Source organism: Marmota monax, unplaced genomic scaffold (assembly GCF_021218885.2).
Source record: "Marmota monax isolate L192 unplaced genomic scaffold, Marmota_monax_Labrador192_F-V1.1 WCK01_AAM20220418_F8-fsc00075, whole genome shotgun sequence".
Classification (NCBI taxonomy): Eukaryota; Metazoa; Chordata; class Mammalia; order Rodentia; family Sciuridae; genus Marmota; species Marmota monax.
In genome coordinates, this window is record NW_026694772.1 from 8,677,700 (window position 1) to 8,692,936 (window position 15,237).

General features: G+C 39.3%; 1 protein-coding gene across 1 annotated transcript in view; it reads right to left on the bottom strand.

Moving 5' to 3' along the window:
- Nucleotides 1-8,719, bottom strand: part of Pola1 (DNA polymerase alpha 1, catalytic subunit) — a 308,693-nt gene extending 299,974 nt beyond the window's left edge. The window contains exons 1-2 of the mRNA XM_046425334.2: nt 8,568-8,719; nt 3,405-3,520 (exon numbers count right to left, since the gene is read on the bottom strand). Coding sequence (XP_046281290.1) covers nt 3,405-3,520; nt 8,568-8,610 — 159 coding nt within the window. The 5' untranslated portion in view covers nt 8,611-8,719. The remainder of the gene's footprint in view (nt 1-3,404; nt 3,521-8,567) is intronic.
- Nucleotides 8,720-15,237: the final 6,518 nt, after the last annotated feature.

Here is a 15,237-nt window from a genome sequence, read left to right on the forward strand (position 1 = left end):
CACATACACCCCAAATGAGAATCTGGTGAGCTGGTTAGGAAGATTTCATAGATATCTCATGAAAAATATCCGCCTTCTCTCAAGAGTTCTGCATTTTTCAAATAGGATATCAGGGGAGACGACTAACTCTACCTGAAGAGCTAAGACTCTAGGAAAAACCTGGGACACAGAGATTTGAGAGCTTGATGAACAGAGCTGACTGATTTCTGCCACACCTATAAAGCATATAATGATTACAGGACTAGGCTTCGTTTCACCTCTTTTTTAACTTACTCTGTAGGGATCACTGGCAGGTACTGATTTGGCCTTTTACCATCTGATAAAAAACGACCTACTCTACCAAACTTATTAACAAGCCAAATGTAAACTAGTCAAATTAACATTATCATATTAACCATTTTCTTTTGCGGGAGGGGGGGCTGGCATAATTATTATTGTTGGTTGAAGGCATACTGTTGTTTTTTATTTAAGTAATTGATTTATATACTATTTTGAGGGGGGGGGGGTTACCGGAGATTGAACTCAGGAGCACTTGACCACTGAGTCATATCCCCAACCCTTTTTTATATTTTATTTAGAGACAGGGTCTCACTGGATTGATTTGCACCTTGCCATTATTGAGGCTGGCTTTGAACCCGTGATCCTACTGCCTCAGCCTCCCAAGCCACTGGGATTATAGGCATGTGCCATCACGTCCAACTGATTTATATACTATTTTTGAGGGGATGGTACTGGGGATTAAACCCAGGGGCACTTTACCACTGAGCTACATCCCCAAACCCTTTTACTTTTTATATTGAGATAGAGTCTTGCTAAGTTTCTGAGGTTGGCCTTGAATTTGTAATCCTCCTGCCTCAGCCTCCTGAGTCATTGAGACCATAGGCAGGTGCCACTGTGCCCAGCTGATTTATATAATATTAAGAAGATCCTAGAAAACTTTCTCTTTTTGATACTGAGGATTGAATTCAGGGGTGCTTTACCATTGAGCTAAATCCCCAGTCCTTTTTGTTTTTCTTTGTAGTTGTAGATGGACAGCATGACTTTATTTTATTTTTGTATGCAGTGCTAAGGATCAAATCTAGTGCCTCACACATGCTAGGCAATGCTCTGCCACTGAGCCCCAGCCCCAGCCTCCTTTTTTATTTTTTGACATAGTGTCTCACTAAGTTGCTTATGCTGGCCTCAACCTTGTGATCCTCCTGCCTCAACCTCCCAAGTTGCTGGGATTATAGGCATGCACCACTGCACCTGGCTAAGAAAACTATTTTTAAAAATCATTTTGGGGGCTGGGGTTATGGCTCAGAGGTAGAGCACTCACCTGGCATGCGTGGGGCACTGAGTTTGATCCTCAGCACCACATAAAAATAAAATAAAGATATTGTGTCCACCTACAACTAAAAAATAAATATTTAAAAAAATCATTTTGAATAAAAAGTTCTTTTAACTCTTTATTTTTTCAATATTTTTTAGTCGTAGTGGACACAATACCTTTGTTTTATTTATTATTTATTTATTTATATGTGGTGCTGAGGGTCAAACCCAGGGCCCCACACGCACTAAGCAAGCGCTCTACCACTGAGCCACAACCCCAAGCCCTGACTCTCTATTTATTAGTGCTAGGGAATAAATCCAGGGCCTTGTGCATATATACAAGCACTCTACCACTGAGCAACATTCCAAGCCCAGCAGACTCTATCTTTAAAAACAGTATTGCTACTGCTCAGCATGAATTCTTAGAGCCATACAATTAATATCACAATGTTTAAAGAGAAATCAGCCAAATTGTGCCAACATCAGAAATGCCCCACAAAACCTACATTAAAAATGCTTTACTTTTGCTTCACTCTAATTCTTTTAGCAACGTTTTATTATCTGGTTGCCTCCCTTAATTTGAACAAATGGTGCCAGCCACATGGCAAAAATCCTCTTCTATTTGCTTAATTGCCCAGTACAGTAAAGGCCATAGTGAAATGTGCATATTCCAAAACCAGATTGCCTGGGTCTAAATAAAGGATCTGCCATGTGATCTCACTGAATTTCTGTGCCCTCACCTCAAACTGTTGTTAGTCATAGTATCTAATTTATATATGGTTACTAGATGGATTAAATGAATAAACATATCAGTAAAATCACTTATAATAGTGTTAGCTGAAAAAATAAAGTTAGTTATTATTATTTTCTAGCATTAATCACTTTCTAGCCTTGGCAGTTAAGATACTCAGAAAGAGTGCTGAAGGTAAAGCTAAACAATGATATATAGATGATAATCACTTTACTTTTTGCCTACAGGCAAAAACAATGAGCAGAGGAAAATGGCCAAAAGTGTATTACATTCAATCTTACAAGCAGGACATTGCAGAAGTAAGGTCCAAGTCTCCATTCCTTTGCAAATTAAAACAATACTGTCCAAGGAGAAGGTACTTAACTAGGCTGCTGAAGACTTTAAAGTTAAAGCACCGCTCAGTTCCCCCAGCGAAGCCAAGGGACCTAGCAGAGACACAGCACACCAAATAAGGAAAGTATAGATATAGCTACTTTAATTTTGGAATTTTAAACTCATCTGTAAAGTGCCTTACAGGAACTTTGAAGGAATGAGTACTCTCCATAATCTATAAATCTACCTCATAATTACTATTAAATTAAATTACTATTTAGAAATACACAAATATTTCTAAATCCATGTGATTTCTTCTTTGGTGGCTCAAATATGTGTGAAATCACTTTGTAAACCCTAAAACAACTTTATAAAAGTCAAAGGGTGTTTTGTAGTTTTACTTTGTTACTAATGACTTGTATTCAGTCCTCAACTGAAGCTATTCTGGGAAAGTATTATTTCAAGCAGGTTACAGTTTAGGTATAAGGTATGCCCCAAAAGCTCATGTGTGAGACAGTGCAAGAATGTTCAGAGGTGAAATGATTAGGTTATAAAGGCCTTAACCTGATCAGTAGATCGATTAACTGGGCATTAACTATAGGCAGGCAAGGTGTGGCTATAGGAGGTAGGTCACTGGGGTGTGCCTTTGGGGTTTATATTTTGTCCTTGGTGAGCAGAAATCAATCAATCAATATCTCTCTCTCTCTCTCTCTCTCTCTCTCTCTCTCTCTCTCTCTCTCTCTCTCCCCCTCCTCCCCCCCATTGCCATATTCTGAGCTGCTTTTTCTCTGCCATGCCTTTATGCCACAATGTTCTGCCTCTCTCCATAGCCCCAGAGCTATGGAGTTGGCCAACTATGAATTCAATCTCTGAAACAGTGAGCCAAAATAAACTTTTCCTCCTCTATGTTGTTCCTGTCAGGTCTTTTGGTCACTGGGACAAAAAGCTGACTAATACAGTGACAGAGGTGACACACACTACCAGCAGGCTATAAATTAGATAAAGTACAGGAAGAAAAATGGTTACTTACTTCATATTTATACTTCTCACCGGCTTTAGCCTTTTTCAGTCTTTCTAGAGCTTCTTGGCGACCTTTCTTTGACTTTTTTTCTCGCCGAGCCCGAGAAGTTACAAAACTTCCTGAATCTGACACAGGTGATAAAAACACAAAGGTATAGGAGATGTTACAAAATCACAGCCAGGCGTGGTGGTGCATGCCTGTAATCCCAGTGACTAGAGAGGCCGAGACAGAAGAATTGCAAGCTCAAGGCCAGCCTCAGCAACTTAGTAAGGCTCTAAGCAACTTCATGAGACTCTGTCTCAAAATAAAAAGGGCTGGGGGATGTAGCTCAGTGGTAAAGTGCCCCTGAGTTCAATCCCCAGTACCCCCCCCAAATGAAGAACACTTCTAGTCAACAATAATATGCAATTTTATTATATGTAATATTAAATTAAATATTATAATGTAAAATAATTCACAAAGCTCATGGCCAAATATGCAGATCCTGTAGCTCTTCAAAAATCTTCTCTAAGATCCTGTTACAACTGAAGCCAATGTTAATTTTTTCCACACACAAAAAAAGGAAAATCTCAAAGCCAACTGATACCCTACAGAAATATTAGGTGATTAGCTGTTAGCTAGTCCATAGCCTTTCCATTGGAAATGACAGGCCACAAATAATCCAATAGGTCATAAAAGAACAATTCATTTTGCTTCCTATTAATCAACATTTGAAAGTCTTTAAGAAGGATCTGTTCTTTGCAAAATACTAGGTGCTATGAGGGACTAAAAGATCAAAAAATATGGTCTTTGTGTTTACCCTACCTACAATCTAATGTAGGAGATAAGTAGCAATTGGATCTTAAAGAATATGTAGAATACATGCCCTAATAGAAGTTCAGATAAAGTACCTGGAATTTCAAAGAGAAATACATTGGAGACTGGGGGTATTTAACAAAGACGGTACCATAATTCTAATACAAGATGGTACTATATAAAGATGCAAAAGTAAAAACATTAAAAGTGGAATTATTCTTGGGATGGGGCTGTAGCTCAGTGGTAGAGCACTTTCCTAGCACGTGTGAAGCACTGGGTTTGATCCTCAGCACCACATAAAAAAATAAAGTGTTCATCTAAAACTTAAAAAAAAAAATGTTTAAAAAAAGTGGAATTATTTTTTTTTTTTAAAGTTCATAGTGGTGAGCTGAGGTCATGGCTCAGTGGTAAAGCACTTGCCTAGCATGTGAGAGGTACAGGGTTGATTCTCAGCTCCACATATAAATAAAGAGCCATTGACAACTAAAAATTTTTTTTTTTTTAAAAAGTTCATAGTGGTATTGAAAGATCATGACAGGATTAGAGGACAACAAAAACAAAGATGGTTCTAAGGAACCATCTTATTAATTCTATCACTGACTTCAAGACCTCAGTGGATCATGATATTATAGGATAATAATAACACATTACCAAGGTTAAAATATATTTTGTCAAAACTGATTGAAATACCAGAGGGCCTCAGCATTCACTCATTCAACTTTTTAACTCTTTATGCTTTTGGTCATTACAAACTGACCACCCCACACACGTACTGAAATGAATTCATCCACAGACTTAAGACTTTCACATACCAGCTGATGAATAATCAAATCAAGATGACAGTGCTGCCTGCCAGCCATAAGTTTAGGCTCAGCAGCCATCTATTATATTTCGTGCTAATTTATTAAAATGAGTAGGCACAAAAAGGGAGATGTATTGATAAAGAGGCATCTTAAAAGCTCCAACCCCAATGGCATATTCATAACAACACTAAGTTGTTTGACTGTTTGACTGAAGTATAAGAAACAATCTAAAGAACATGTACCAAATACTGGCAATAAACTGTTGAAAATTATATCTTAAAGGTCAAGTATAATTAGAGAATCTTATTTTTTTAGCTTCCTGTAAATGGAATCTCTATAACATCTTAGCCTATTGTTTGACTTTCACATTTGACTTTTAAATCCATTTTTGGAAAGGCATTAAGTAAAAATTAAGTAATGTGGGTACTTAATGATGACAGTCACAAAATCTTGGGTATAATTCAAATGATTTAAAATTTTGAGTAGGCTTACATGAAAAGGTTTCAGAGATTATTAAACACAATCAATAAGAGTGAAAAGCTAGCCGCAGTATATTCCCTTTAAGACTCCCTTGACATCTGACAAAATCTAAAGGTCTTCAAATGGACTTACTCCACAGGAAACACTGCTCCACTACACAGGGTTTGTGGTACAATTACAAATAAGACAGAGCTGCCTGTAGCCTCAAGAGGTTCACAGTCAAGTAAAGCAAAAGACCCTGAGACTACCATCATAATATAAATATAGTGCCATAGAAGAGGTAAGAACAGCAGACAAGGAAATGTAGAGAAGAGAACCATTAATTTTGCATGAGAAATCAGGTCAGTTTTCATAGGGGAGGTCTCCAATACAAGCCTAGAAAGAATTTCACCAGCACAGAACAGGGTAAAAAGTGGAACAAGCAGAGGAAGAGGTGTGAGACAAACTACAAAGGTATTCAAATCCAAGGTGTACTCAGGAATCAAGAGAAAATCAGTGCAGAAGGTAAGTTTGACATGAGTGTAAAGTGAGCAGTACAACTGAGAAATTAAGATGTAGCACATCCCAGCTCTGCCATTTAGTAGGTAATATGAGACTACAAGTTAACCAGTTCAGCAGTGGACAGCTGTTTTATTTGAAGCTGTCCAGCATCTGAAACAATCTGTGGAACACCCCCCACACACACGCACACACACACACTTTAAGTCCCATGGGTTCACAGAGCCTATGTGTCACACACACACACACTTTAAGTCCCATGGGTTCACAGAGCCTATGCCTATACAAGCTGAAAGTTCCCTTTCCCAAACACTCTTGCAGCTGGGGCAAGGGCATTAAAATAGGCTCTAATGATTAGAAAAACCTGCCCAGTGGCTAATGTCCCAATAAGAGATATATGGACTTAAGGAAGATTCTAGAAGTAGCAAGAGCTGCAGGAAGATTGAGAATGTGAAGCAACAGTGCCAGCAATGTCCCAAGGTACAAGATCTAGCATCAAGTATTTAGTCATGGTTGGCAATGACCTCCTCAGTGGCCCAGTTTTGTGGCACAATTTTAATCACTCTTTCTGGCTAAGCAACCTGCAGACCAGATTTCCAGTCCTTCAGGATTTGTGCAAATGCTATGGAATTCTAATAAATTCCTTTTCAGTTTAAATTAGCTAGAGTTGGTTCCTTCAGCTTACACCAAAGCACTCTAATGCAGAACCTGAGGGTCCAGTGAAATGGAAATAAACCACATTTGTCTACTTCATAAAGCTGCAAGGATTACATGAGGATGGCTATCTTCATTGTACTTAGCAACATAAACTAATTTAATGTTTATATTTGTGTGTGTTTCTCTTTGTGTAGATGCAGAGCAGTCAAATACACATACATATACTCCCACATACACAGTCTAGTTTCAGAGAGCAAAAATAAAGCAAAGCAGTTTCCTCAGGGAAGATTCAACACAGCACTGCATATAACTGGACATTCATCTCAACTCCATGAGGACAGAAACCATGCCTAGTCTACCCATCATCAGAGCCTGGCAGAATACCTATGCCTAGTATGTACATAATAAATATTTACAAATGAACCATTATACCCACTTTTTTGATCACTAAACTCCCCTTGATCTCTTTTCATCCATAAAAATAGTTATAGATATTTCAACTTTTCACTGCTATTGTCAAGGTGCTCCACCTGCTAACATTTAAGAGAAACAAAATCCAGATTTCCCTTTTTGGAACATGTCTCTAATGCTTCATGTAAGTAACATTTACAAGGACTTAAATATTTGTTTTAAAATTACTATCTGGAGTACCTCCATCCTCCCCAAAAGCAGGCCAAGACACTAGCTTGCAAAAGAAGTCTTTCAGGTAACAATCTTTCAGTCTGCTCTAAAGGAAAAATTCCAGTCACAAGTTCTCAGCAAGTACTTAATCAACATCATGACTTAAGAGGGGTCTCAAGATTGCACAGTATCCTCCAGAGAGTGATTTCTTGATGTTCAGGGATGGCGTACAGTTTTTAGGGTGAAGAAAGGGCTTAGTGGCAAATCACTGATAGAAGGCTGAAAAGACTGTTCAGATACTCACATCCCATATCCCATTTGTAATCCAGGCTAGTCGACTCTCCAAAATAAATTGTCTTAAAAAAACGAAAGACGAAAGAACAAATTGAAATCTGTGATTTACAACTAGCTGAATGCAAAGGAAGCTGATTAGGAAGCAAGTTCTCATTAATGGTGATGTATTTGAGTGACAGGAGATGTGATGCTTGGGCTAAAAAACTGAAGCATCTGATTTTAAGTTAGAAGTTCACGGAAGTTAAGTCACATTTTAGTTGAACACTGTTCAAAAATCAGAAATCAGACAAAGCCATTTGCATTTTTGTATTCTATTTTTGGAAATAAAAGATTACCACTGACAAACTGAGTGATATACAATGTACCCGAAATGCTGAATTGATGTATTTTTTAGGAACTTCGCCAAAATGATTAGATTTGAACGCTAAAAAATAGCAGCACTAGAAGAACTTTCCATAGAATAATTTGAAAGAAAAGGTGTTAATGCATAAAATAGAAATCCATTACTAAAAAGACAAAACGCATTTGTATATGGTGTCAGCACTTGCAGCTTTCTCTCCTGCCTAGTTACAAAGTGTAACAATTTTCCTGGAGTTTCTAGCAAGGGAGGGGCAAATATCTTCTGTCGTAGTCCTCAAGCGGGTGGGAGAAGTGAAATACCCTCGATCAGGCCAGTGCCCCACCGACCCCAGTCTCGCTGAAGTTGTTCCCACACGTGGGTATGACTTACCAAAGGAATTTTTAAAAGGGGTCACTTGCTGACAGAGATGTGACAGCCTCCCAAACAGAAAACCCTGCAACGGGTGGCTCGGATTTGCAAGCCGCCCTACTTCAATGCTGGTTCTGACACCCGAAAGGCCCCCGCCCTGAACCACAAGGTCTGAGCCCGAGCAGACCCGCATAGCGAACCGGGCGCACGCCTCCTTCGGAAGAAATAAACAGAGACCCCCACCACCACCATACGCAATCATGCTGCTGTCCCCACACTCCCAACCAGTGCTCTGAGTGCGGAGTCGTCCCTCACCGCTTGCCCCCAGTTCGCAGTCGTTGCCGTGCACAGGCGCCATAGTCCCGCAGTCTCCCGATTCCGCGCCAACCAGCCCGAAACTGGCGCGGGGGCCGAGATAGGCGCCAGCCTGAAAGCCAATCAGAGGCTTGGGAGGCTGCGGACTTCCGCCCGGAAGGCCACTGACGTGCCGCGCCGCGCCGCGCCCCGCCCCGGGCCTTCCCGCGGGCGCGCATTTGGCGCCCTGTGATGACCCCTTAGGGAAAAACTGGAGCTGAGAAGAGACCGGAAGAGAGCTGGAGAAAGAAGCGGTCGGGCTCTGTAAAGGAGCTTGGCGGAGAATCTGCGCAGGCGCACGCAAGCTACTGGGAAAAGATTTGGGCGCGTGGGAGTAGGGGCTCTCTGGTTCTGAGAAATGATTTTCTAAGCAGAGGCGTGGGCGGGCAGGAAGGTGGCGTGGCAGGGCTGGCCCCCTTGTCCCCCTCCCCAAAACCCGGAAAACGACTGCCTCCTGGTGCGCACTCTGAGTTTTGTCTGATCCTTTGCCTCAAGGAATGTGAACACTGTGTGTGTGTGTGTGTGTGTGTGTCCTAACTTAAAGGTATATGCACCGCTCAGCGCGGTGGCTCAGCCTGTAATCCCAGCAACTTGGGAAACTGAGGCTGGAGAATCATGAGTTCAAAGCGAGCCTCAGCAACTTAGCAAGGCCCCGAACAACTTAACGAGACTCTATCTCAAAATTAATAATAAATTAAAAAAAAAATGGAAAGGGCTGGGGATGTGGCTCTGTGGTTAAGCACCCTTGGGTTCAATCCCTGGTACAAAAAAAAAAAAAAAAAGTATATGCATCATCTTAACCAAATGACCAAAAAAAGCATCACTAATAAGTGGCAGTCTGACCTCATCACATTTGACCTGATGTGATGCACTTGAGAAAAGAACAACATCGCCTACATGCTCTTCTTGCAAAAACAACTGAATCTAAACATGAAGAAACAATCAGACTTTTTCAAAGTATAGGACCACTTATAGATGCACAGTGCAGGACGACTTACAAAGCATCTTGCCTGGACTCCTCCAAAATGTTAATGTTTTGAAAGACAAAAAGGGCATTAGATTCTTGTACAATGCATGCAATGTATGCATCTCATTTTTTTTCCAAATAGGTATATTTTATTGAATAATGCTTACTGTACATTAGTAATATTTTCTCTACCCTTTTGCCCACATGCTTGTCGATCCCTTCTTCGTGTGATGACCATTTTGTTTAAATAATGATTAGTAACATTACTTAATACCCAATAAACCTATGTTTACTCCCTGTTTCTCCTTCTGACACATATTCAGTCCATAACATAACCTACAAAATATTTTTGAACCCCATTCAAAATTCTGATGTGCCTGGTCTTGATATTTTTCTACTTTTTTTTATTGTGCATTAGAGTTGTACATAGGGATGGGATTTTTTTGTTACATATTCATACGTGCATAACAATATAATTTTGCCTTTTTAACTATCTATAGCTCTTTATATAAACACTATCCACTGCTGGTAACATGAAGTGTGCACTGCTCCTGTGTTACAGGTGGCAGTGTAAATTGGTACAATCTTTTGGAACATAACATTGCAATGTGAGTACAATAAGCATGGTTATATATTTTAAGCCATTATTTCCATATGTAAATTTTTTTCAGTAATGAGGGTTGAATCCAAGTCTTATGCATGCTAGGCAAGCACCCTACCACTGAGCAACATTCCCAGCCCTTTTTATTTTATTTTGAAACCAGGACTTTCTAAATTGCCCAGGCTGGCCTCCAATTTGCAATCCTCCTGTCTCAGCTTTCTGCATAGCTGGGATTATAGGCATGTACCACCATGCCCAACTCACATATAAAAGTTTCGTAAGAAATAATAAAGATGAAAAGAAATGCAAAGATGTTAATGCGTGCCATTTCTGTTAGCAAAAATTTGAGATCTAAATGTCCACTCCAGAGCAGCAGATTAATGATGTGATATCAAAAGGAAAGTAATTAGGAAAATGCAAAACCTGAAAAGTGTTTATGATATTTCATAAAGTGAAAACAGCAGAGGGCAAAATGATGTATGCTCATTTAATTGCAACAATATATTGAATAGTTATGTGAATGCAATATGCAAAATGGACTGTATCTTCTGAGATGGTAGAATTATTGTTTAAAATATTGTTTATAATTTGTTCTCTTTAATATTATATTGGAAGGATTAAAGCTCATGTAGAGTCAGATTTGGGAGTTGACTCTTAGAATTCTACTTCTGTTTAAACTTGTGCTGATTATTGAGATCTCAGGCTCTTCTTTTATAAAATGTTTATACTTACCTAAGGAGCTATTGTGAAATTTAATTGAAATAGTACATGTATAGTGCCATTATGAAGTCCACACCTAAAAAGCATTTAATAAACAGCTATTCTTATCACTTTGTGAGTGTGTTGGTGTCAACATAATCAAAGGGATATGATAGTTAAACTAATCAAGTGTATCAACTGGCAGAAATTTCTTTCAGTCAACATATTTGGTTATGATCATTTTTTGGAGCATGTTGGTGCTTTACCTATTATATTGAATCTCTATTCAAGAAATTTTAAGTTATTTATCCACACAGCCATTTCTCCCCATTTTTTCTAGTAATAGAATATGGATTTTCAACTGGGCACATTGGCAGAAGGATGAAAAGACCACATTTCCCAGCCTTCTTTGCAACAAGGTTTAGCTATATGACAGATTTCTGGCCCACAAAATATAAGTGGTAGTGTTGTGAGGGGATTTGAGGGAAGGCTATTTAAAGAAATCTAGCACGTCTGAAAGGGGATTCTGTTTTGCCATTTTGCCTTTTCCATGTATTTCTTCTTGCAACGCAGATGTGATGGCTGAAGCTCAGAAGCCATCTTGGGTCATGATATAACTGTAAAAATGAAAGTCACACACTGAGATGGTGGAATAGAATGGTAACAATGTGGGTCCATAAACATTGTGAAGCCGTTACACCATCCCTGGGCTGCCTTCCTCCAGTCTTTTCCATGATGGAGAACTAAACATTGAACATATTCAAAGAAGCTGTTTGGGGGTTTTATATGTAATCAAACCTAATTATATAAATTATACTTATTTTACTTTCACTTTACTTGCTTTACTAATTGAAACAGTAAAGTAAGTTTCAGATGGGGAATCTAGCCTCTTATTTGTCTAACACCAAAACTGACCCATTTTTTACATTGTGTAACTTCTATGTTTCTGGTGAACGGGTGTCTATCTCATCTCAATGGCAGTAGCAGTTAAGACCCTATGAACAACTTTCATAGCACTCATTCATTCATCAAATGTTTATTGGGTGCCTGTTCTCTTTCTGGCACTACTCAAGACCCTAGGGATAAGATGGTAAGCAAAATCAAATATTTTCTTTCTTTTTAAAAAATATTTATTTTTTAGTTGTAGTTGGACACAATACCTTTATTTAATTTATTTTTATGTGGTACTGAGGATCGAACCCAGGGCCTCGCACATGCTAGATGAGTGCTGTACTGCTGAACCACAACCCCAGCCCCAAAATCAAATATTTTCTACACCTCAAGCAATCTTTCTTTTGTAAACTAGATTTTTTTTTCCAGAGGGAAACAAAAAGCCAGGCATGGTGGCACATATCTGTAATCCAAGAGGCTTGGGAGGCTGAGGCAGGAGGATGGCAAGCTCAAAGCCAGCCTCAGCAACTTAGCAAGACCCAGTCTCAAAATAAAAAACAGAAAGGACTGGGGATGTGGCTCAGTGGTTAAGCACTCTGAGTTCAATCCCTACTACCAAAAAAAAAAAAGGCAGCAAAAGAAACAGTCAACCAGATTATACTCTGTCAGGTTTATTTCTCATTGTAAATTAATAAATTAGCACTCTGGTGTCAATCAATATCTGTGTGAGTTTGTTAGTATGAGTCTGGGCCCCGAGTCTGATTTTCTTTGTATTGTCAAAACCAGCTTTGTGGCTATACAAAGATTCTTAGTTCAACTAGGATGTTCTTTTTTTTAAATTTTTTTTATTAGTTGTTCAAGACAATACAATGATATTGACATATCATACATTTGATTCAAATAGGGTATGAATTGTCATTTTTCCACCTGTACAGATTGCAGGATCACATTGGTTATACATCCATGTGTATACATACAGCAATCCTAGTGTCAGTTGTATTCTGCTGCCCTCCCTATCCCCCCTCCCGCCCCTCCCCTCCCATCCCTATTGTCTACCCATACTACTGTGACACTTATCTCTCTCTTTTATTTCCCTTCCCTTCCCCCTCACACCATCGTATATGTATTTTGTGAACCCATGAGGGTCTCCTTCCATCTTCCATGCATTTTCCCTTCTCCCTCCCTTTCCCTCCCTCCTTTTTTCCTTATTTCGTGGTAATCTTCTTCTCATGCTCTTCCCTCCTACTCTGTTTTGAGTCACCTCCCTTGTATCAGAGAAGACATTCGGCATTTGTTTTTTAGGGATTGGCTAATTTCGCTTAGCATGATTTGCTCTAGTGCCATCCATTTCCCTGCAAATGCCATGATTTTGTTATCTTTTACTGGTGAGTAATATTCCATTGTGTATAAATGCCACATTTTTTTTAATCCATTCATCTGTTGAAGGGCATCTGGGTTGGTTCCAGTCTAGCTATAGTGAATTGTGCTGCTATGAACATTGATGTAGCTGTGTCCCTGTAGTATGCTCTTTTTAGGTCTTTTGGGTATAGTCCGAGAAGGGCAATAGCTGGGTCAAATGGTGTTTCCATTCCTAGCTTTCCAAGGAATCTCCATTCTGTTCTCCAAATTGGCTGCACCAGTTTGCAGTCCCACCAGAAATGTACAAGTGTACCTTTTTCTCCACATCCTCGCCAGCACTTGTTATTGTTTGACTTCATAATGGCTGCCATTCTTACTGGAGTGAGATGGTATCTTAGAGTGGTTTTAATTTGCATTTCTCTGATAGCTAGAGATGGTGAGCATTTTTTTGTGTACTTGTTGATTGCTTGTATATCTTCCTCTGTGAAGTGTCTGTTTAGATCTTTGGCCCATTTGTTGATTGGGTTATTTGTTTTTTGTTGTTGTTGTTGTTGTTGAACTTTTTGAGTTCTTTGTATACTCTGGAGATTAGTGCTCTATCTGAAGTGTGAGGGGTAAAAATTTGTTCCCAGGATGTAGGCTCCCTATTTACCTCACTTATTATTTCTCTTGCTGAGAAAAAACTTTTAGTTTGAATATGTCCCATTTGTTGATTCCTGATTTTAACTCTTGTGCTATAGGTGTCCTATTAAGGAATTTGGAGCCTGATCCCACGAGATGGCGATTAGGGCCAACTTTTTCTTCTATTAGATGCAGAGTCTCTGGTTTGATTCCTAGTTCTTTTATCCATTTTGAGTTAACTTTTGTTCATGGTGAGGGAAAGGGATTCAATTTCATTTTGTTGCATATGAATTTCCAATTTTCCCAGCAACATTTGTTGAAGATGCTATCCTTTCTCCATTGCATGCTTTTAGCACCTTTGTCTATAGGTTTAACGCAATGCCAATCAAAATCCCAATGGCGTTCCTCGCAGAAATAGAAAAAGCAATCATGAAATTCATCTGGAGAAACAAGACCCAGAATAGCTAAAGCAATCCTAAGCAGGAAGAGTGAAACAGGTGGTATAGCCATACCAGATTTCAAACTATACTATAGAGCAATAGTAACAAGAACAGCATGGTACTGGTACCAAAACAGGCGAGTAGACCAATGGTACAGAATAGAGGACACAGAGACCAATCCACAAAATTACAACTAGGATGTTCTTTACATAGATATGGTGAGAGAATTGTCTACCTGCTGGAAATAGGCAAGCAGTGACAGGGGCTACATATGCTCTCAACATCCCACAAAGAGTCCAATTGATAGGAAAATATATACAGCTCCCCTGGGCAGCTAGCAGTGCCCAAGCTCAAACAATTTCCCCTTCCACCTAAGTTGCAAGTTCCCTTTCTTGCCTTACTTGACTATTTAAAAAAAGTGTATTGACAGTGTGTAGGCCCCCTCACTAGCACAACCCTTGATGCATCCCACTGTTTGTTCATAGGCAAAACACACCTCTCTGGATGGTATTTGCCATCCTGTATCCATGTGGTCATGTGGTGCCTATGCTGTGTAATCTTCAAGGTGGTTGTTTGAGTCATTTGCTTAAAACAGCAATGATTCTGAGGCTGATACTAAGTGAATCAACACACAACGGAAGAGAAACTTTGACTTAAGAATGGACTCTATATAATCACCTGTAAAGTAAAACAGGATAATATCCTGAAAATCAAATGGATGTAACATTGCGCAAGTGAAAGAGAGACTGGGGAAGAAAAGCAAACTACCTGTTCCTTAGATATGATCTCTAAATAGATATAAATACATAAATATACACATTAGATTTTCCTGATGTTGATAACAACCCCTTAATTAATTCATGATGGATACCTGTCATTGTTTTAGCTGCCTAATACCTAATGCCCCCTTCCTGTGTCTGGGGAATTTTCCACATTCTAAGTTTTGAGGGAAGCCAACCTAACTATAACTACACATTGAAAATGTTTTTGTCCCAGCAACCCTGCCAGTTACAGCATGAGCATGTCTATTGGCCATTTCCACAAGAGATTTTA